Source organism: Andrena cerasifolii, chromosome 6 (genome assembly GCF_050908995.1).
Source record: "Andrena cerasifolii isolate SP2316 chromosome 6, iyAndCera1_principal, whole genome shotgun sequence".
Taxonomy (NCBI): domain Eukaryota; kingdom Metazoa; phylum Arthropoda; class Insecta; order Hymenoptera; family Andrenidae; genus Andrena; species Andrena cerasifolii.
In genome coordinates this window covers 5235793-5258237 of record NC_135123.1, presented here as the reverse complement: position 1 = coordinate 5258237, position 22445 = coordinate 5235793, and the positions used below count along the sequence as shown (strand labels likewise).

The window sequence follows — 22445 nt, the reverse complement described above, 5'->3', positions numbered from 1 at the left end:
TACCCGCAAAACTACCAACTTTAAGAAGCCAATTTCAACTTCTTTCTTTCTCAATTTCTTCTTCTTTTGTTCTCCGTTTCATCGGAGTTCGGTGTTTCATTATTAAAATTGCTGTCCGTTCTTTTCGGCATCCTGGTGTCTTTTAAAAATAAGAGCTTTTTAGAACACACCCATTTCCCGCTATAAGTACTCATAGATGGACTGCCAGTATCTACAGAAGGAGGCTTCTTTAATAAATTATTAAATAAATTAAATTAAATAAATAATAAATTAAAAATAAATTCAAATAGCTTACTGTCTTTTCTTAATGCTACTGCCACTTTGTCCCATTCCCTGTCCGCTAATATACGGTTTTATAGTTTCCGGCCCATTTATTCCATAAAATCGGCCTTTTTTGCTCGGAAATCAGTAAGTCCACGAAATTATCCATGGATTTTTGCGACGTCGTGCGCGCGATACCACAAAAAAACAAACTGGTTTGAAGTTCAAACAAAACGACCGACATATACGAAGCTGCCGCATCGCATGCATTGTCAGTTTGGACAAGCCCATAGAAAATCCTTTGTTTGTTTATAATCGTGTTGGTCGGTCGGTTGGACGACAACGATTTTATCGCTGTGCGACATCTAATTAGGACGTGGCGTTAAACCCGACGAACGGGGCTAGCGGCGGGCGTATAACGCGTTGCAGACACTATTCCGCGCGACCGATGCCGCGAGTAAGAAAACCCAAGAGCGAGCGAGAGGGAACGAAACAGTCGACACGAAGTTGCTCGTTCTCGGGTTCTCTCACTCTCGGCCGAAGGATTCCAAGAAATGGTAGGGATAGTCACCGGGCGTACTACGCATGGTAAAAAACGGGGCTATAACGAGGATTTACTGTATAGAGATTTATCTAGTATCGTAGTGTAAGTGTGTGTTGTCTTTACACCCCCACCACCCTCGGGCATAACAATAAGCTACAACGAAGAACAAACATTAGTGCCGATTTACTTAACACAGACTAAACGAGTCGCTAATGTTCATTAGCTACAATCGTCAGGGGTTGCAGCAAATTTGAAGCTCGCAAAGTCCACCCTAGCATTTGAGGCTTCTTTAAATACATTCCCCTGGTGCGGTAGGGTTGAAAATCTATAAAAGATTCGACGTGATTGCACGATGGCAGGCGCATCAAGGTAACAGTGAAAAATGAAAGTTTCATTACCATTCTGACAGAGTCCGTAGTAGATTCAAGTAAACTACAGACGTTTGCATTACCTGAAAACAATTAAACTGCAAGTATTCGATTATCCTGCCGCCAATAGTGCTGAATTAATATAGGAAGAGTCGCATACCGAGCTGAACGTCATCATACAAAATTGGATCATTTTCCCTCCTGTAAGTTTTGGTGGATAGAGCGATATAGTGCACAGCATGATCAGATTACGAGCTTGTTTGGGCGGCAAATTGTACCACTCGATGTTATACGCAGTTGGGCCGATTTGGCTGCACTAATAAAATGGCAACGTCTATTATGCCAGTGATCAAAGCTGCTCAAAAATTTTACTTCTTTATGAGTACCTGTTCTGACAGCATCTCACCTACATAGCAGAATATAAATAAGTTAAAAATGAAGGAGAGCAGCAGCATGGAGTGGGTTACTGATGAGGTGTTTATCGTTATCCCATCTTCCCAGTCCTAGAAGCGTCGTTAAACAATCATCATAACTATGAAGACATTGCAATGGTAGTCTTGGAATTTAAACGGGTAGATGAAAAGGTGGTATTATGGCCCCCTGTTGGTAATTCGGCCACCTCGTGATTTTCATATTATGAACAAAAATATCTGCAGTTTGATTTTCGAGAGTTGAGACCTGAGGCGGGTCCCTTGGACGGAGCGTGGCTTAAGGGGTTATACCTAGTCAGGCGGCCGGAAAGAGGCGAATGTTTGTGATTTTTTTTTGAAAAAGCGGAAGCATATATTCTTACAGAACTTTTTGCGCTTAAAAGAGCAACATTTAAAGAACATTTGGTAATTTTTTAGTAGAAAAATATTTACGTTTATAATAAAGTAACAAGCGACATCCAAGAAGCATTTTTAAAAATTTGGTTTTGCGGTGAGCACTGCCATTCGGAACCAGATTATCAATGTACAGTAAGGTCTAATAAACACTTTTATATAAAAAAAAAGTGTTCGCCTACGACGCTACAGGTCGCCGGCTCGAATCCCCTTGGAGGAAAAGAAACACGGGCTTTGTACTTCTGTGATTCCGCACACATCCATATATACCGTTATTTACATTTTTGGGCCCTACTGCCCGAAACGTTGCAGGAGGCGGACATAGAATTATTGCTGTAACGCGAGAGTGTGCTGTATGGGGAACGCCGAAAATGACACTTTTTCATAATATATGTTAAATTCAATTAATTTTTTTTCTTTTGCTTCCACCTTTTAAATTATGAATCAGATTTTAGGAAGATATATAAAACTGAGGACCATACCTACCACCCCTTCCTCTAATACTAGATACTAAGTTTTACCAGCATAAGGCAATATGCGAGGAAACATATAATCAATGTGGACTCCGTGAGTTGTACCAGGCATATCTCGTAAAAGGATTCCTGCATGTTCTTGGCGAATCTAAAACGTTCCAAGGAGTGATCTTTTCGATCTTCGTATATATATGTACAGTAAGGAGTAAGGAGTATGTAGATGAATGGACACTTATTTAGAGAACCTGGAACCTCTTACCTCAGGATATCCACGTGATCTCGAATGATGGTTCCTATAAGGTCGTGATCCTTAACCCGCCGGTTGTTAACGTAATCATTCAATCGCGATATCTGGATCTGGATTTGTCCAACGATATGCGTGACGAAGATTGTGGTCAAGCTGTATGCACACGTGGTGATGCTGTACTTCATGAACGCCCCCATAGACTGTATGACCGTGATCAGATCAGGAGCGTAGCTGAATTCGGAGTCGAGCAGGAAGTCGTATCCGAGAAATATCGCTGGCTTGACGGTGACGTTCCCTTTGGACGTTACCTTGGCTATTACCGGTAGCAAGATGTGAAGAAACGCGCCGCCTGTATAGAGAATTGCAGCACTCGCGCGGATGAGGTTTCGGCTAGTGGACACTTGTCTCAGCATGATAGCACGGTAGCTTGGGTCCACCACCGCCTTCCAACCTCTCTCCACCTGCTTAATGCAATTTCCGAAGCTTGTTCCCCTCAGGCCCAAATAGACGTATTTAATGGAACCTGCCACGCAGGTGCCTACCATGCCGCCCAATCTCACCCTTGCTACCATGTCCTTCACCCCGAAGATCATATAACGACCGGGGGGTAGGATGCAGAATAACATAACGATGACACCACATGGGAACAAGATAACGGATGCGATCTTTTCCCATGTGCTTGGGCTATGGTAGACTATAGACCATAAACCCATTGGTTTCAGAAACCATCCGCACATTTGCAGCGTATAGCGTATATCTTTTGTGTAATGGGGATTTTCCGCTTTTTTCTTTCCGGGGATCTGACGAGACGATTGGCTATGCATCGGCACGACCATGGTGGACACCGTTGACTGAACGACTGAGCAGCGAATTTCGGTAGAGTATTGTCAGAACGCAAGCGCGTATTCGTTCGCCGGGGGCAATTAAAACTTTTCACCGGGAATTTCGTCGTCTCTAATTGCGCCAATTTTCTGCGTCGGGGACAGAACGTTTCTTACCATTAACGCAATCAACAAAAGATAGTTTTTAATGTTGGCATGTAATTATTCAGTGGGGAAAGTTTATCGCGGCAGTTTGAAAACTTTAAATATTACTCTCTTACCCTCTGTTCGTGCAGGGGGGTGCATACTGCATGAATCTATGACATTCAGTCAACGCCCCACTTCTGTCTACGTACACATCTCCGCCAATGTAGTGGAGAATCCACCAACCGCGGCTGAACCCCTCAATTCCACTATGGTGTATATCCATTTAATCGTGAATGCGAACTGTAGGTATAGAGCCTGAAATAAAGCAACTCGGCCAACTCTCCGGCTGGACCGCGTCTCCCGGATTTACTCTATTTGAATCATCAGAGACCGTATGAAATGGAACGCTAAATGTAAGGTTCCTCCTAATAAACGTTTAGTTGCTATCGAGCCTGTAATAACAATTACATTACAAATTATATTTAGGTGGCGAGAAGGTCAACCTGGCTAGGTATGGTAGCCAGATTTCCGATTTTTTCTCCGCTACGTCACCAAGAAGGAGAGGGTTCCTCCTCCACCGCCGAAATCGCAGAAGCAAGGTTCCTCCTCTTCAAGGAAAAGCTGGCCAATCAGCAATTCAGGCATCTTCCAAAATTCTGATGTCTCGTCTACCTTCGACGTCGAAAGGGTGGACAAGACCAGTACTCAATCGTCTCTCGAGTGAACTCATTCGTCTCTCTGGAGAACTCAATCGGCACTCTCCTGATACAGTCATCGTTCAGGCAACATCACTTGGTCTAGTCAAACATTTGTGACATAGACCTCATACACCTCGTTTGGTCAGCAGTCGGACCAACGAGCTTTTCTTTTCGTCACAATTCAAATCGGTCACTTAAAATTAATTTGGCGAGTGATAAAGACACTAGCTAATTTAAACTGGCGGAACGTCAAACAATTTCGCCAAAAATTCACGTTTTATTTGTTTAAAAACAGTGGTTAAAATTAATAATTTGGTTAAGCCTTGTTGTTCATATTCTGAGGAATATTATAAACTAAAACTGTGCAAAATTTGAAGTTGATTGGTCAAATATTTTTTTAAGTTACGAATATTTGTGAATTTTTTTTGAAGAAGCGGAAGCATATATTTTTACAAAACTTTTTGCGATTAAAAGAGCAACATTTAAAGAACATTTGGTAATTTTTTCGTAGAAAAATATTTACGTTTATAATAAAATAACATGCGACATCCAAGAAGCATTTTTAAAAATTTGATTTTGCGGTGAGCATTGCCATTCGCAACCAGATTATCTAAAATCAAAAAACAAAAAAGATTTCGTTAGTATATTAATGTATCCTCAGGTTGACGGAGAGAATTTTCCGAAATATTAAGTTAAAACAACATGGCGGCTATTTAAAGTTGAAATCCTGATTTTTTCCTGCAAAAATTAGGCGAATATTTGTGAATTTTTTTGAAGAAGCGGAAGCGTATATTTTTACAGAACTTTTTGCGCTTAAAAGAGCAACATTTAAAGAACGTTTGGTAATTTTTTCGTAGAAAAATATTTACGTTTATAATAAAATAACATGCGACATCCAAGAAGCATTTTTAAAAATTTGGTTTCGCGGTGAGCATTGCCATTCGCAACCAGATTATCTAAAATAAAAAAAAACAAAAAAGATTTCGTTAGTATATTAATGTATCCTCAGGTTGACGGAGAGAATTTTCCGAAATATTAATTTAAAACAAAATGGCTGCTATTTAAAGTTGAAATCCTGATTTTTCTCGCGCGATTTTTGCACGCGATTGTCCAATCATTTTGAGTAGTGCGCTGCCATAAAAATTTTACGAGCTTCGCTATGGAACGCCGCGCGTGCCGGAAGGTCCGCGTTTCAAACGGGACAACGGGAGGAACTAGATCAGAAAATGATTAAATTAGAAAGCGTCGCAATTCTTTGGCGCCGGTGAATGCCTCTTCTTTCTTTAAGGCGGATGCGTTCATAATCCCTCCCCGTGAAAATTAATTAACGTTAACGGGAGCGTGATGTCAATCATACCCGGAGGGGATACATGCCTCGCTTATCGGTATTTTGGGCCACTTTGGCGCGGCTTTGCGTTTTCCATGCACCGTCCGTGGACGAATAATCGAGCGGTCTGATGCTTGTTTCGCTGCTGCTGTAATTATTTGATTAATTCGCGGCTCTGTTGAATTGAAAATGGGCGTTCTCTTCACGCTACGGAAACGTGGAGCGGACATGGCGTTGCTTCGTAATTACACGCACACCAGCGCGGTGGCTACTAAGTGATGTGAATTAAAAATGAAGACGTTTGGTGCCTCTGTCAGTCTTCGACGGAACTGGACGGAACTCTAGGCTGATCGCCAAGGAAAGCGGATACGTCTGTGAGTGAAAAGAATCTGGTGGCGTTAATCGACATCCCGTGGACAATTACCGGTGCGACTAGGTAATTATATTGAACACGTACAAACGTCACGGTTCAACGGCGAGTTGAGGGGGGATTGCGCCTTGTTGTACTGAAAAATAGGCAATTCTTTGTGAATTTTTTGGAAAAAAAACGGCGCGACTAATTAATTTAAGGTTGGGCAGGCTGTTTTATTGTACCGTGAGCTATTGTTCTGAATTTTTGTGTGGCAGTGGAAAAAAAAAGATGGCACATACGGAGTGCTGAGTGAGGGCGTTGAACAAAAATCGGGTGGTCCTGGCGTTGACGGAAAGTACTGTAAGGGTTATCTGAAACACAAAAAGGAAAACAGATTCTTAATCTATATGAATGTTCCTATTTGTGGTGGTCGATTTATTGTCGTATCTTTTACCGTTCCTTTTTTATTTAAAGAAGTTTTCCCGAAATGGGGGAAAACCTTTTTCAGACTCTTCAAACCTTCTTCGAAAGGCTGCCATTTTACCATTTTTTTATATTTTTCTTAATGCATCTACTACCACAGTTAGCCACATTCATATAGATTAAAAATCTCTTTTATTTTTTGTGCTTCAGATAACTCTCTCTGTATCTGCCACGTATTTTTTCACTGTCACACAAAAATTCAGAACAATAGTTCAAGATACAATAGAACAGCCTGTCAAATCTCAAATTAATTTGTCCAGTCGTTTCTGTACAAAAAATTAACAAAGAATTACCTATTTCTCGGCCCAAAAAGACGCAACCCCCGCTTAAGGGGTTATGCCTAGTCAGGCGGTCGAAAAGAGGCGAATATTTGTGAATTTTTTTTGAAGAAGCGGAAGCGTATATTTTTACAGAACTTTTTGCGATTAAAAGAGCAACATTTAAAGAATATTTGGTAATTTTTTCGTGGAAAAATATTTACGTTTATAATAAAATAACAAGCGACATCCAAGAAGCATTTTTAAAAATTTGCTTTTGCGGTGAACATTGCCATTCGTAACCAGGTTATCTAAAATCAAAAAACAAAAAAGATTTCGTTAGTATATTAATGTATCCTCAGGTTGACGGAGAGAATTTTCCGAAATATTAAGTTAAAACAAAATGGCGGCTATTTAAAGTTGAAATCCTGATTTTTTCCTGCAAAAATTACGCGAAAAAATCAGGATTTCAACTTTAAATAGCTGCCATTTTGTTTTAACTTAATATTTCGGAAAATTCTCTCCGTCAACCTGAGGATACATTAATATACTAACGAAATCTTTTTTGTTTTTTGATTTTAGATAATCTGGTTCCGAATGGCAATGCTCACCGCAAAACCAAATTTTTAAAAATGCTTCTTGGATGTCGCATGTTATTTTATTATAAACGTAAATATTTTTCTACGAAAAAATTACCAAATATTCTTTAAATGTTGCTCTTTTAAACGCAAAAAGTTTTGTAAAATTATACGCTTCCGCTTCTTCAAAAAAATTCACAAACATTCGCCTCTTTCCGGCCGCCTGACTAGGCATAACCCCTTAAAGATCGCTCGATTTTTATTAACTACATGTCCAAATTTGGAGCCCTTTCGAGAGAAAAATGTGCCGGTTAACAAGTTAAGGATCGGGTTACATATTTTTCGTTAATTTAAAAAAAGCAAACTTACTTAACAGAAACCATTAATAGAGGTGGGGAAAATTGTTAATTTAGTTGCCAGAATCTTCGAGATTTTAATATGAATTCTGATTTGCTGTTCCAGGATTACCATCATATAATATACATGGACCTAGATGTATGAAAAATAGGTGCTTCAATGAACTGTTATTTTCTTGCCATTCGTATGTTGCGAAATTGCATTTTGGCGTTTTTTTTCGAATTTTTTAAATCACCACCGATCGACAAAAACGACTCATGTTATTTCGATTGAATGAACATTTCCCCTGCTTATTTGCAGTGTCACAAGTATGGTTACCAAAATGGTACTGCCTTTACCGTATCCGTTCTCTTTGGAAGAAGAGTTGAAGAAGAACCCAGAGATAAAGATGTCGGACATAGAGATGCTGAGAGAATGGTGCGAGAAGCAACAGCACTTGCCGAAGGTCCCGGACTTGCATCTGATAATGTTCTTGCACAGTAATTATTACAGCATGGAGGCGGCAAAAAACACAGCGGAAAATTTTTTCACCATTAGATCCCTCGTCCCAGAGTTCTTCTCGAACAGGGATCCGCTAGGATTGAAGGAGCTGCGTCAAGCTTTCAATGTCGCGTAAGTTTTTCTGACTCGCTGTTATTTAAACTTTTAGTCATGTAATTAAGGAACATCCTCCTTGTTTGCTCTAATTATTGCAGCGCTAAACAAAAACAGAGTGATCCGCTTATCTTATATAATGTTTTATCCTGTAATCAGTGGTCACAGGGTTGCTTTGCGTTATTCAAGCTTGATTTGGAGATGGGTATTTGATTTTCGGTAGTCTTGAAATAACAATTAAGGAGTATAATGCATCACAAACTATACATTTACCTTTATTCTGACGTGTTTATTCAGTGGTGTGTCAAACGATGCGTGGACTGCCTATGCATGGTCTATTGCGGTAGACTGTATTGTAACACCACAGGGATACGATAGACGCATGTACCCTAGTAGCATTTATTGTTGGCATTTTGATGGCCAACTAATTCCCAACTTGGGGATACTGTGGGCCAACCAGAAATTGTACTAGGGTATGTACAGGGTGTAAATAAATTTGTGGTCATGGATCTTAGGGGTGAATCTACACCTCAGGATCGGTGGACATTTGCAGAAAAAAGTGTCCGCAAAATTATTTATAACATTGAAAATTAATGTTAAATTTTATTTACACCAGCGTATTCTGAGCGTTGAGACGGGAAAAAGTTCGAAAAAAGCTATATGTCGCAAATGAACCGTTTGGTCAGGAAAAATTGTTAAAGATTTTGCATCGATCCAGGTGTAGATTCACCCCTCAGAGCCATGACCATAAAATTTTTTACACACTGTATATGCACAATGCGCGAAGGTGGCCTACGCGTCAAAATTTGACACGCTGCTATTGGCTGAACAGGTTAAATATAATCATGGTTCACGACAAATTGTACTTAGGATAAGTTATAAAGAGGCGGATTTGGAGATTGGCGACTTTAGGCTAATAAGCGCTGCCGCCCTTTCCCTAAAATATCATCAAATATTAATTTAATAGAGTCGAGACAATTTCAAAATTAATTCAATATGGCAACTCACATATGAGTTATTGCTAATTCGCTACATGAAGAAAAAGTGAATTGTTTTTAAAGTTGTCACAAGCCTCTGCGATTAAAGTTTTTCTAATTTCTTTCACTCAAAATTTGTTGCTCCCCAAAATTTGTTACCCCTCAAAATTTTCGCTTTCCAAAATTTGTTGCTTCTCAAAATATGCCGCTCCCCGAAATTTGTCGCTCCCCAAAATCTGTCGTCCTTCCAAATTTGTCGCCCCCAAAATTTGCCGCACCCCGATTTATTGCTCCTCAAAAAGTGTGGCCCCCCAAAATTTGTCGCCCCTCAAAATTTGTCCCTCTCCAAAATTTGTCGCCCCCCAAAATTTGCCGCAACCCGATTTATTGCTCCTCAAAAATTGTGGCCCCTCAAAATTTATCGCTCTCCAAAATTTGTCACTCCCCAAAATTTATCGTCCCCTTAAAACTTTTCGCTTCCCAAAATTTATTGCTCCCCTAAAACTTTTCGCTTCCCAAAATTTATTGCCCCTCAAAATTTGTCGCTCCCTAAAATCTGTCCCCCCTCCAAATTTGTCGCTTCCTAAAATTTACCACGCCTGAAAATTTGCCGCCCCCCAATATTTGCCGTTCCCCAAAATTTGTCACTCCCCAAAATCTGTCACCCCTCAAAATTTGTCGCTCCCAAAACAAATCCGTCCCTGGAGTCATAGATTCGTAACCATTGAAAAATACACAGGGTTCCATTTCAAAACCCGTATGATTCCTTTATTATTATTGTAAAATGTGAAAAAGATCAAATATCCACCTTATTGAGCTCGAGTGAAACGAAATAAACCTGTGATAATTGACTCTATCTATCGCTATGACTGTTTAAAATTTGAATAAAAACAAGCGACGTAACTCATATCTTTTAATACAATAGATTAAAGATGAGAATCCTGTATAAGCAGATTGTAATAAGTCAAAGAAAAGAACGAATTATGAATATCGAATTAAGTAGTTTCTCATCCTATAACACAGAGCTGTCGTTGGATTACCAGACGTATCGAAGCAAGGCCACACAATTCTTTACGGCAAATTGATAGATCCTGATCCGGCGCGTTATTCTTTCGAGGATATCACCAAGTACTTCTTCATGGTGTCCGATTTAGTCGGCCTGAAAACTGGTACCTGCGATGGGTACATTTTTATCGGTGACGCGACGGACGTGTCTTTGGGCCACGTCAGTCGAATAAGCCCTATCGTGATGAAGAAATTAGTTACGTATGTCCAAGAAGCGATACCTGTTCGCTTGAAGGCGATACACTTTATTAACACACCGCCAGTGATGGATGCGATACTGAATATGGCGAAGCCATTCATGAGAAAGGAATTCTGGAATATGGTAAGGAATGCTGTACATTAGAAAAGCTTCTCCACAGTACAGTTATCTGCTAATGACTTTACCACTAATGAAATTTACAATTCTGATCTGCAATTCAGATGACAAATGAAATCTAAGAAATTTATTTTAATTCACTTCTTGCTGTTAAAAAATTAACATATTTAGGAATTTAAGTATGTTGAAAATGCTTTCGGTTGTTTTGCGTGTCTTACGCCAGGTCTTAATTAAATGTCGCGCAGCGACAAAATCGTTGTCGTCCGACCGACCGACAAATACTGGCAAATATGACGAGAATGTCCTTTGGTTATTTATCGTCGTATTGGTCAGTATTTGTCGCTGTACGACATTTACTTAGAACCTGGCGTTAGACGTTAATTTCGAAATAGTGTAAATAGTTAATTTTGTTTTCCACATACTTGTATTTTAAAGCTACTTGTGAAATCGTAGCAATGTGGATTGCTATTGCAACCTTTGGGTCTTCGATTCTTTCAGGCTTATCTTCAGAAAGACTTCGTTGCTTCTAAGGAAAAAATCTGAAAATGACAAAACATGAATTGTTGTGCCTATATTTTTACTGAAATTTATATGCAGATATATCACAAAGTAACTGTATAAAAAAAATGCAGTACAATCTTCCGTATGTTTTATACTTCACAACTAATTAATCTTTCAAAAATGTATATGTTGAAGTCTTCATGTGTAAATAATTGTACCGCGGAGGGATTTTTCAAAAAATCTATATAATAATTCGATCTTTAATAATAGACTTGGTACCAACTCTTACAGAGATGCAGCACGTGTTAAAATAAAAAAAACATTAAAGTAGTGTAGCTTTTGTGTATAAGGAACTTTCGAACTTATTTTTATAAAAAAAAATTAACTTTGTTCGTCGAATGAATTCTCATCGAATAAAAAAATTAACTTTATTCGTCGAATGAATTCTCATCGAATAAAAAAATTAACTTTATTCGTCGAATAACCTAACGTTAAAGTAACTTTTATTCGATCCTTATTCGAATAATTTTTTATTTAGTTAATGCCCAACTCTGGTATCATTGAATTGTTTGCTATCTAATAGTACGAATAATATTTTATAATCATTTATGGTTGAAGTTTAAACATTCTCTTCTGTTGCCATTAATTAGCTTTTATTTTCAGATGTTACATGCATTATTCTGATTTTTATCCTGCTCCATCTGTTGGTTATCAAAGCGATACTGTATCATTTACAATTGATTGGTTACATATGTCTCTCTGACCGTAGAGTTGCGTAAACAATAATTACTTTATGTCGGAGTTTGCGCCAGATAATGATCTTCCGGTTTGTAGAGCAGCAATCTTTTCGATGCAAGACGCGAGAAGGAACGTTTCGTTGATCGGGAATTAAAATACTTCAATTCTGGGTCTCTAAATTATAAGCGTAGAATTTCGAATACAGATATCAAACGTAGACACGTTTATGCAAGAGGATATTAAAATTCAACTCTAGGATGTATCCAAGTTTATATCTCACGAGTTGACACGTCACTGTTCGTATTTGCACGCCAAGAACGTAATATAGTTGGAAATTTGAATAGCACAACTGTAAGCATATATTTCTGGAAGTCTGATTGCAGACCGAAAGTTTAACATGCAATGCCAAGGCTCTCGTGAGCTCGAAGTCCAACAAAATCCATTTTAATTCAAATGTCGATTTCGAGGAGCAGATTCTAAAAACTCGACCCGTATTGTACATCGGCTTATATTTTATATTTTTAAAAAGAAAAAAAGCAGTTTAAGAAATACTAAAATTGTCAGCAAAATAATCAGCAAAATCGAAGTTTAAAACCTTTGCATATGTATAAAGAGTGCGAGGAATGAAAATTTATAATTTTGAAATTAATATTTAAACTCTTTCACGCGACAAGTATCTTCGACTGCACTCTTTCAGTCGACACATTTTAATTACAATACCTACATCAAAGTAATTTATCATCTTCTTTAAAATCAATGCGAAACTAAATTCGACACGATTATTTTTTAAGATATAAAGCATTTTCGTAGAAAATTTGAGTTTTCGGTATAATTTTTTTTAGAGTGATCCGCAAAACTGTGTATGTAGAATTGGCACTATGTTTTATCCTCGCGTGTTATCATTATGCGTTTATGAACATGTTTGCACTCCTTTTTATGACGCTACATGTCTTTTACTACTCAAATTTTTTACAGAACTTGTATCGTTCATTTTTGTCTTGTCACCATTTCTTACCAGTCCTATCGTTTCAACTACACATTTCGTGCCAATTAATTTGTTATTGCAACGAGATTAAACGATTTTTACTCCGCGCGAATTTCTGGGATTTGATTATTCCATCATGTTCAATTTGTCTATTATTTCAGACACACTTGCACTCGTCTTTAAAGACATTAGAGGAGTTTATCTCTCTTGACGTTCTTCCGGACGAAGTTGGTGGGAAAGCGGGCTCGATATCGAAATTGCACGAAGAGCAAATGGCAGAGATCAGCAATAAACGAGACTGGTTCATCGAAGAAGAGAAAATGTCACGGGTGGACGAGTCTTTGCGCGTTGGTAAAAGCAAGACTGTAAATGATCTTTTCGGTATCGAGGGGACTTTCAAGAAGCTCGAAATAGATTAAGTGAAGCATTGCATTGTGTTTTATAGATCATTTTAAATTCACCAAAAATTTGTACCCACTTATTGCGCGCAAAAATTAATAAAACATGTATTTGTGTATGGTAATTTTTTATCGCGTGGAGTGAATGAGTTTTTTTTATCAAATTATTTAAATTTGTACTAATGCAAAAGACACATCAACCATTTTGTATAAAGAAGTGAAATGTTTAAATCTCAACGTTTGATATATATCATTGGGCGGAGACAATTTCCTAGCTGTTGAATTTCCCACAGAAGCTAAAACTGAAAATTTATTTTTTTATTTTATTGTGTTATCGTTGAAGGGATATATTTTCGTCGCGATTTTAAGTTCGGTGTAGTGTAGGTAATTTATACTGATGAGACATATTACGTCACTGGATTCATTTAATAATTATTTGAATCATTTATTCCTTTTGGTGCCCATCGCTACTCGAGGTACAGTTCCCACGTAAAAAGCCTTTTAGGAAGCTTTCTATGATATTATTGATACTTTACGGTACAGAACCGTTCCTATCTGTGCTGTATTCTTGTTTAAACTTCATGAACGTCAGCTAATTTTGTACTTTGACAATTTTTTCTTCCAAGTGACTATAAACTTTCAATTGCTTTTAAGTTACGATTTTCTGCTTATTATTCGATTATAGAACATTTTTTAGATTTTTTAGATAACGCCTTATTTATTTAAAACACGCTGGGTGTCTCATTTTTATCCAATTTAATTTTCTACTCGTTGCAGTTTATAGTTTATACTATTGACTATAAATTGTGCTGTAAAATTGACAAGTACTGTTTGCTTGTTATAATTTCAGCGTTCTTACAATACGAGGGTGCATAAAGATTTTTTAAAAAGGTGAAAACCTAATATAAATAATATTTAATTTGTAAAATTTATTTTCCGATAATATGATCTTAAACAGCAATCCGGGAATTTTTTATGTACACGCGTGTTTCAGTGCGGGTAAAGAGTTCTTTTTTAAATCTTTTTATACGTTTTAGTGCAGGACATCTGGTATTTTTTTTTAAATTTTTTTAGGGTGCTGTGATTCTGTGTTTTGTGAGATTTTTGCGCGTGTGTATATACTCGATATTGCTCGATCATACAATTGACTACAGTGGGTATAGTAGGTAGTAGTAGGCAGGTCTAGTGTAATTCGACGATACCCTCCAATTTTGGATGAAGTGATAAAGGAGAGATGAATTTTGTCGCAGCTTCTCTGAGGTGAGTGACCCCGTGTGACAGTGGTTTTGAGCACCACTGCTCGACCCCTCGCCTGACTTACCGCGCGTGCACCGCTGCACGTGGATTGCCTGCCTTTAGGCATATCCTTAACCCGGCAGGAGGCGCACCCCATTTTGTAACACAGGTTGTCGCTACCGGGTGAAAAATACCCAAAATTGAAACGTAAAAAACCACGGTTTCAGAATATTTAAAAAAAAAATTATTTTTATGTTAAAGTACAGTGTTTTAAGTATCAAACAAAGTTTACGAAATATCTAAAAATCTTTATTAAAGTTCTTTAAAAAAAATTGTAACAAAAACTAGCGCCTCTGTGGTACATTTTACCTAGTAGCGTCTCCCCCCGAGTTAAACGCTCATAACTAACAAAGAAAGCCTCAAGCCCAAAGCGGTATTCTTGACTTTCGTCTTACTCGGGTGTCTAGAATCACCCCTTAAATTTATTCCCACCCGAACACCCCGGTATACGGGGGTATAATGCAGCTAGAGCCAAAATTCATACGCTACTTTGCTGTACGCACACGCAGTAGTTTAATCACCCATCCCTTCTGTTTATGTATAGCCATATAAATAAGATATATTTATAATCATTGTAGAAGTTGCAATAGATCAATGGATTATTGTTAATTTTATTAATTACAACATACTGTCAACAAGAATAAAATCAACAATAATCCATTGATTTATTGCAACGTTGTGACATCAATTTCACATAAATAAATAAATAAATAAATAAATTATATATATATATATAATGTTTTTGTTGACAGTATGTTGTAATTAATAAAATCAACAATAATCCATTGATCTATTGCAACGTTGTGACATCAATTTCACATAAGTAAATAAATAAATAAATTATATGCCAGGCATATTAACCTTCTTCTTAAATTCACTGCTTTCATTTTATACATATTTTATACATATATTTTATATATATATATGTATAAAGCAGAAAGTGTTTGGCTGTTTGTTTGTCGCTTAAAAACTTTCGAAAGGTAAACTCTGGGATCACGAAATGTATCCCAGCTCATTGTGCCTAGGTAATCTAGATGAATGTGGCTATTTTCACAAAAAAAAAAATTTTTATAAAATCAGAATCTAAATTTCGGGCGACGCCGAGTAGTAAAGCTATTATACTAATGTAGCAGCCAGTTAAACCAGTTAATGTAGATCTACTGGAAAAGACATTGTGTGCTGAGCTTAGTATTGAAAAAGCTGTTGATCTCGACACCAATTTTATCTCGATTAGAAAAATGTATTTCCTTCGATAAAATAACTCCTTACTTTTGCAGTTCATTCAAACATTAAAAATGGCGGAGATGCTTGGGACGATCACGATAAGTGGATTACTTTGCACATTTATACCCACCTGCGATTCTACGTGCAAATCTGTGAAAATACAATAGCGAAACAAATTTATTCGTTCTCGTACTTTTTTTTGTTAAATTCCGTTACACAATTCTCATGTCATTTGGGAGCATATAATTTAACACTTGCAAGTCTGCTGACCTCGGTTGTCATGCTGCGCGTGATTGTATGGCATTATTAACTCGTCCCATCGCATTTTAAGAGCTCGATTGTACTTGAGTGTACAGGAGTCAGTCCTATTCAAGCTGTCGGCTCGATCTTCACGGACAGTGCTTCTTCGGTAACCAAGTGCGTCAATTTCTTTGCATATTCGTTTTAATCAGATGAAAATAAAAAATACGGGTTCAAAATTGAAAAAGAAAATAGAAACAAATAAATATCAGTACAACCGTGCATGGAACGTACAATGCACATAATGTGATCAGAATTGGAGAAATAATCGCAAGCAGTATTAAAAATTACGTACATTGGATTATTTGTGTATATACATATTACTTTTTAGCAATTAACTTGCACTACAATGTTCTTCGATATTTATTTTTATGCAATATAATTGTTGCAAAATAATTTATTTGTTGAGATTTTTGTTATGATGTACATTGTATGTAAATACTTGCAAAAATTAAATCGTGGCAGTGTCTGCACTTATTCATGTAATTCGATGTTAAAGACCAGTTCCGAATTTGTTATAATCACAAGGGAAGGAAATTTCGTGTCATAAGTACCTGTCACTTTATAATCCACTAAGTTGATTTTAGGGTGGATGCACCATTTGTGGCTACTTTAAGATATTGTACCAGTTTTGTCCACTTCTTAAAAAATATAATATTTTTCCGTTTAAGCAATAAATGTAACCTTGTATTTCTGGTGGTGTACTAAACAAAATAATTATCATGTGAAATTCTCCATAATGATCCGCAAGCAATTTAAAAATGCGATAATTAAGCACATGACCAAAAACAGTGCAATGGCCACAAACGGTACATCCACCCTACTGGCGAATAAAGATAAAGTCAAGTACTTTGGGCATTTGGCATTGAAAATTAGGGTCCCTTGAAATGAACAGATATTTTTATAATTTTTTAAGGAACTCAACATGGCCGCGGTGAAACCAATATCGTACGAAGAAGAGCTGAAGAGAAATCCGGAACTGAAGGAAGAGGAGATGCAAATGTTGAGGGACTGGTACAAAAAGCAGCCGCATTTACCGAAAATAACCGACTCTGAGTTGGTGTTATTCTTCCATAGTAACTATTATCGACTAGAACCTACAAAAGTGACTATTGATACGTATTACACTGTGAGGACTCACGTCCCCGAATTCTTCGCCAATAGAGACCCAGTGGGGACAAAGGATTTGAGGAAATCCTTTCAGACAGTGTGAGTACATACGGCCATAAATTAAATTGCTGTTTTATTGCCTGCGAATTAAAATGGCAGGGAAAATATGCACTAGTCTCCTGAAATGGTTGCAACAATAAAAGTAGAAACGCGAAAAATAATTCTTTAATACGAAAAGAAGGTACCTATCGTTCTCGAAGGAAACGAGTTTGGAGGTTCCCTGACCTGTGGGTTAATGTGTTTAAAAGAAAACACTTTGTCACTTTGTTACAAGGCATTTATAAATTTTATAAATTTTATAAATGAAGAAGTTTACTGAATGTCATTATATCACATACTTATAGTCACTATAATCGTATGGTATAAAATTATGCGCTACACTTCACATTCAAGCAAGTGGCAACATGAGTAAAATATTCTTTGCGCATAAAGAGTATTTTATTTAATAAAGTAATTGAAATAATTACACTTTAATTATTTGATAAAACTAAGAGGTAGAAGATGGTGCATAATTTTAATTGTAAGCCGGTTTTATAAGCATTCGATCGTTGTTCCCTTCGTAAACTAAATGTATTTAGGTACGCTGCTTGGTATGTATTATCGAGTGTGTTAAAAAATTGGGTCTAATAACAAGGTGACTGTAGAAAATAGTGTCAGTTATGTAACATACTACCGTAGAGTGCAATTAATTTTTCTCTCGTTTTTACACGATCATCGTGTCCCATTCTCACGCATCAATTATCTTCGTTGCATGGTATTTTAATTATGAACTGCACGCACGACGCCTTCTGCACTGTATACCTCTTAAAAACTTCGCTGTTGCACCGGAGCACTGGAACGCAACTTATTTTCCCTGGCAGTATAGCAATTATTTTGGTATTATTTTGATTACACTACCCATATTCATTTACATGACCAAACGGACGAACGTTTATAATTAATAGTTAATATTGATGAACAAATAAATTTAACTTGTATTTTTCTTGTTTGGCTCTGTTTGTAAGAGAACAAATCCCTAACAAGTATGTTCGCTACTTCTTCGCAAATCTTTGAACAGTTTTGTTACGAGTGACATTTCTTTTTTCCACCAAGACTATATATGTAGATATCCCACATTCGGTACCAATGTTACCTTTGAAAGTTTCCACTTTTTATAGTATTTATTAATTATAATTAGTTATGTTCGAACACAGAAATTACAATGATTCGTGCCACGCTGCGGCCTTAAGGCCCTATAACTCTGGGAGTTCTACGAATTTCACCTTAATATTTTATGGACATATTTTCGAAGCCCTAAACTATTAGAAAATAAAAAAAATCGAATTTTTGGGTAGAATACCCCCTTAATTAATACATGCTACAGTATTTCTTCGTTAACGGCTCGCTGGTCGGGACCGGCGTCGAGCCCTTATCGTGAACGGGCCCTAATTCCGAGTGTTCGTTTCTCGCTTCTTTCTGGTCGAAGGGGGGAGCGAGATGGAACACTGCGTGCGCGGCGAGCGTGCGCGATGGTCGCGAGCGCTTACCGTGAGCACGACAACCGCTTCGCAAAATCTTGACGCAGGCCCGGGTCACGGTATGCGCTTCCGACCATCGCGCACGCAAAGGACAGAGTGTCAGGCGTCCGCAAGACAGAGCGAGACAAAACATCAACGCGTCGTCTGTCTCGCACCGTCCTCGCTCGCTTTCAGTGCCTCTCGCTCGCTCTCGTTCCATCTCGCTCTCGCCTTCGCCGGACAAGAGTGGGACAGAAGTGGTGGGAATAGCGAGAAGTCCGTATCGTGTACACCAAACCGAGCCCGTAACGAGGAAATACTGTAATTAACTGCCAATGCTCCCCTAGTTTACGGTACACAGAATACGTTAAGCGCTCGGTTAGTCTTTATCAACCACAAAATCTACTGTAGTACGATCCAGATTTTGGAGATGAAAACGCAGGAAGGATATCCGATTCTCTATGGGAGACTGATCGATTTCGAGCCTTCCCATTACGTCTACAACGACGGGATGAAGTTCCTTAGCATGATCGTAGACATATGGTTGTACATCGAGGGCACTATGCCGGGACACATTATACTATTCGACATGAAGAATGTTGTCTTGGGGCATGCCGCGAGGTTAAACCCTATGGGACTGAAGAAGTACCTTTTTTACTTGCAAGAAGCACTGCCAGTCCGTTTAAAAGGGTTCCACTTCATGAACATTACGGCTGTGATGGACGTGATACTTAACATGATGAAACCATTCATGAAGAAGGAACTACTGGACATGGTAACGTATTGATGTTACAATGCGTTTATGTATGCGGGAGGGTTTTAGAAAAAGGGCCGAGCCATCACTAGTGTACTTATACAGGGTGTTCGGCAACAGGTGTGAAAAGTTTTAAAGAGGGGATTCTGTATGCCAAAATAAGACGAAAGTCAAGAATGATGAAGTTGCGTTTGAGGCTTCGTTTCCAAGTTATTAAGTTTTAAAAGCACACGTAAAAAGCTTTTGACCCGAGCAGTGGCGGATTTAAGGAAAAAGGCCCAGGTGTAAACGTTCTGGGATATCCTGAGCGCGTAACAGAATCACAAATAAATTTACGCGCGTGTGGTATGAAAATTATAGGAAACAAAAAAAATATAGTTTTTGGATAAAATTATAATTTTTTTTCGAAGAAGGGGCCTGGAGCGGCTGAGGCGGCAACTGCTCCTTGGCCGTCCGTTAAATCCACCACTGACCGCAATTTTTTTATCCTGAGTGAATTTGTTTACTGTGATCGTAATTTTTTATATTCATTGAATTATTTTTTATGATATAATTCAATATAGTTTGCGCTAGAGTTAAAGCGTTAATTCAGCGAATGTATTGGCATTTTCTTATTTCCGCTACGCAATCTGGTGGCAAAAATTAAAGCAGTCTAATCGGGTTAGCTGTCACATGTAACTGGCAGTATTGGGAATTTTGACTGTTTGATGATCGATTTTGTAAAATTTAACAGACTATTTAATGACAAAAACATTATTGCACTGTTTCAATACTTGTGTGACACCAGTCCTGTAACGCGATTGACCCGATTACAGAGCTTACTTTAGTAGATGGCGCTCTCACAGTATTTCCCAATAGGGGAAAGTCCTACAGTACCGGGCAGCGTACCCTACCGGCCAAAGCTAGATGTCGCGTCTAATGTTAGTTAACTGCACTGCCGATGGAGAAATCAATAATAGTGATATTTATAGACGTGCCTAAATAAATGTTCTATTTTATTTTTAAATGGTTTTACTAACATTATGAATTACTTAGACCTTAAAATCTATTAAGTAGTTGGTCGGTACTGGACGACAATTTTTCTTTCGTGTGAATTACAACTTTTTTATCCCAGCGAATTATTAATCTTTATGTTAAAATTTAAGAATAAGGATTTATCCCCATTTATTAAGCACAATTTGTACTACAAATTACTTTTTTTCAATTTGATTTTTACCAATAATAGCTCAAGTTATAATACAAAAACTTAGAGTGGCCGGTATTGTAGGGCTCTCCCCTACATTCACTAGTCAATGTATGGACACACTGATTTGAGTGGTCGAAGTATTCATATATACATTATAGTTTTTAACTAAAGTGAAGAAGTATTCGTCGTATTTAAATAGATTCTATAAGAGATTCTGTAAGAACAGTGTGAAAACGCTTGAGAATTGTTTTGAGAGAATTTGAGGTTATGTGACGCGTGCAAAGGAGTACATACAGTTATGTCCTCCACCAATCAGAAGCAATCGCGAAAAAACATATGTAATAATTCTAGCCATCACTGAGTGGACGCGAGGGACTTACAATTGCTGTGCCTTGCCCGGATAACTACTACTGCGCGCCGGCAGTAGTCTAAAGCTGGGTTTACATTAGTCCAGTCGCTGGATCCAGTGAGTGGTTTGACTGGAAATCGACTGGATGTCTATATTATTCCAGTCTTAATCCAGTCGCTGGATCAAGCGAGTGGTGCGACTGGAAATTGGTCGATGCCTACATTATTATCGATGTCTCCAGTCTTATGATCGAGAGGTAGACTTTCGATCCAGTCGAAACCTGCTGGAATGACAGCACTGTACTGGATTGAACAAACTGTTTACATTATTCCAGTTCCAATCCAGTGCTGGACTGGATCACTGGACTGGACTAATGTAAACCCAGCTTTAGTTTCTCGCGCCAGACGCTTTTTGCGCGTACATATTTTCGAAACGAAGCCTTAAACGCAATTTCGTGGTTCTTGAGTTTGGTCTTATTTTGGCACGTAGAATAGCCCCTTAATGTTTCTAACACCTGTTGCCGAACATCCTGTATACTCATATAATAATACATAATACATTCTTAAACTTCAGCTTCATACGCACACGACCCTTGAGACCTTGGCAAAATTTATCCCCGTGGATGCACTGCCGAACGAAGCTGGAGGGAAAGCGGGCCCCTTGCTGGAACTGCACAAGAAGAGTGTAAAACTACTCGAAGAGAACCGCGACTGGTTCTTGGAAGAGGAACGTACGAAACGCGTTAACGAGTCGTTAAGGCCTGGAAAAGGAAAATCGGCGACCGATCTCTTCGGCGTCGAAGGGAGTTTCAAGAAACTCGAAATTGATTAGATAAAAATGTTTATATTGGGAGCATTTCGAATTGGGTGAGATGAACTTAAAAATTTTGCGACTTTTATTCAACTGCTACGGTAAAAACGTCGATACTGTAATTATTATAACTATTCGTGAATCATAGTAAAACTGTATATGTATGTAGCTTGTGGTCTCCGGCTCCTGTTCAATTACTGTTACAACTTCACTGTACTACTCCTTCCCTTCCCTACACATTACATAATATACCTTTAAATTTGGATTAAGTGTCGCAGTATTGCGTGGCCATGTTGATTGTCGTTTTCGTCCCAGCTTCTTAAGGTGAGTGTCCCCGCGCGACAGTGGCTTTGAGTACCACTGCTCGACCCCTTGCCAGACTTATCCTGCGTGCACCGCTGCGCGCGGATTGTCCGCTGTTAGGCATATCTTTAAACGCTTATAACTAACAAACGAAGCCTCAACCGCAATATCGATATTCTTGATTTTCATCTTATTTTGGCGTCTAGAATCAATCCTTAAATTTATTCCACGTGCTCCGGGAAGCCA

General features: G+C 38.1%; 2 protein-coding genes across 2 annotated transcripts; one reads left to right on the top strand and one right to left on the bottom strand.

The window, feature by feature from the left end:
* Positions 1-222: 222 nt before the first annotated feature.
* On the bottom strand, positions 223-4085 carry LOC143370059 (odorant receptor 13a-like). The gene is made up of 5 exons (XM_076814675.1): positions 2730-4085; positions 2519-2618; positions 1560-1676; positions 1334-1489; positions 223-1256 (listed from the first exon to the last, which is right to left on the bottom strand). Exons 1-5 carry the CDS (start codon positions 3551-3553, stop codon positions 1200-1202), a joined length of 1254 nt encoding a protein of 417 aa, XP_076670790.1. The 5' UTR covers positions 3554-4085; the 3' UTR covers positions 223-1199.
* Positions 4086-5335: 1250 nt separating this feature from the next.
* LOC143370057 (uncharacterized) lies at positions 5336-22060 on the top strand. The gene is made up of 8 exons (XM_076814674.1): positions 5336-6146; positions 8038-8349; positions 10332-10695; positions 13075-13316; positions 14562-14571; positions 17048-17340; positions 19209-19572; positions 21660-22060. The coding sequence occupies exons 2-8, from the start codon at positions 8048-8050 to the stop codon at positions 21915-21917; spliced, it is 1833 nt and encodes a 610-aa protein (XP_076670789.1). The 5' UTR covers positions 5336-6146; positions 8038-8047; the 3' UTR covers positions 21918-22060.
* Positions 22061-22445: the final 385 nt, after the last annotated feature.

Coding starts and splice junctions, on each gene's coding strand:
- LOC143370059 (XM_076814675.1), bottom strand. CDS start 3,553: ATGGTCGTGCCGATGCATAGCCAATCGTCTCGTCAGATCCCCGGAAAG. Junction 1,677..2,518: donor TCGCATATTGCCTTATGCTG/GTAAAACTTAGT, acceptor CGACGCTTCTAG/GACTGGGAAGATGGGATAAC. Junction 1,490..1,559: donor GTGAGATGCTGTCAGAACAG/GTACTCATAAAG, acceptor CCATTTTATTAG/TGCAGCCAAATCGGCCCAAC.
- LOC143370057 (XM_076814674.1), top strand. CDS start 8,048: ATGGTTACCAAAATGGTACTGCCTTTACCGTATCCGTTCTCTTTGGAA. Junction 10,696..13,074: donor GAAAGGAATTCTGGAATATG/GTAAGGAATGCT, acceptor CTATTATTTCAG/ACACACTTGCACTCGTCTTT. Junction 17,341..19,208: donor AGGAAATCCTTTCAGACAGT/GTGAGTACATAC, acceptor AATCTACTGTAG/TACGATCCAGATTTTGGAGA.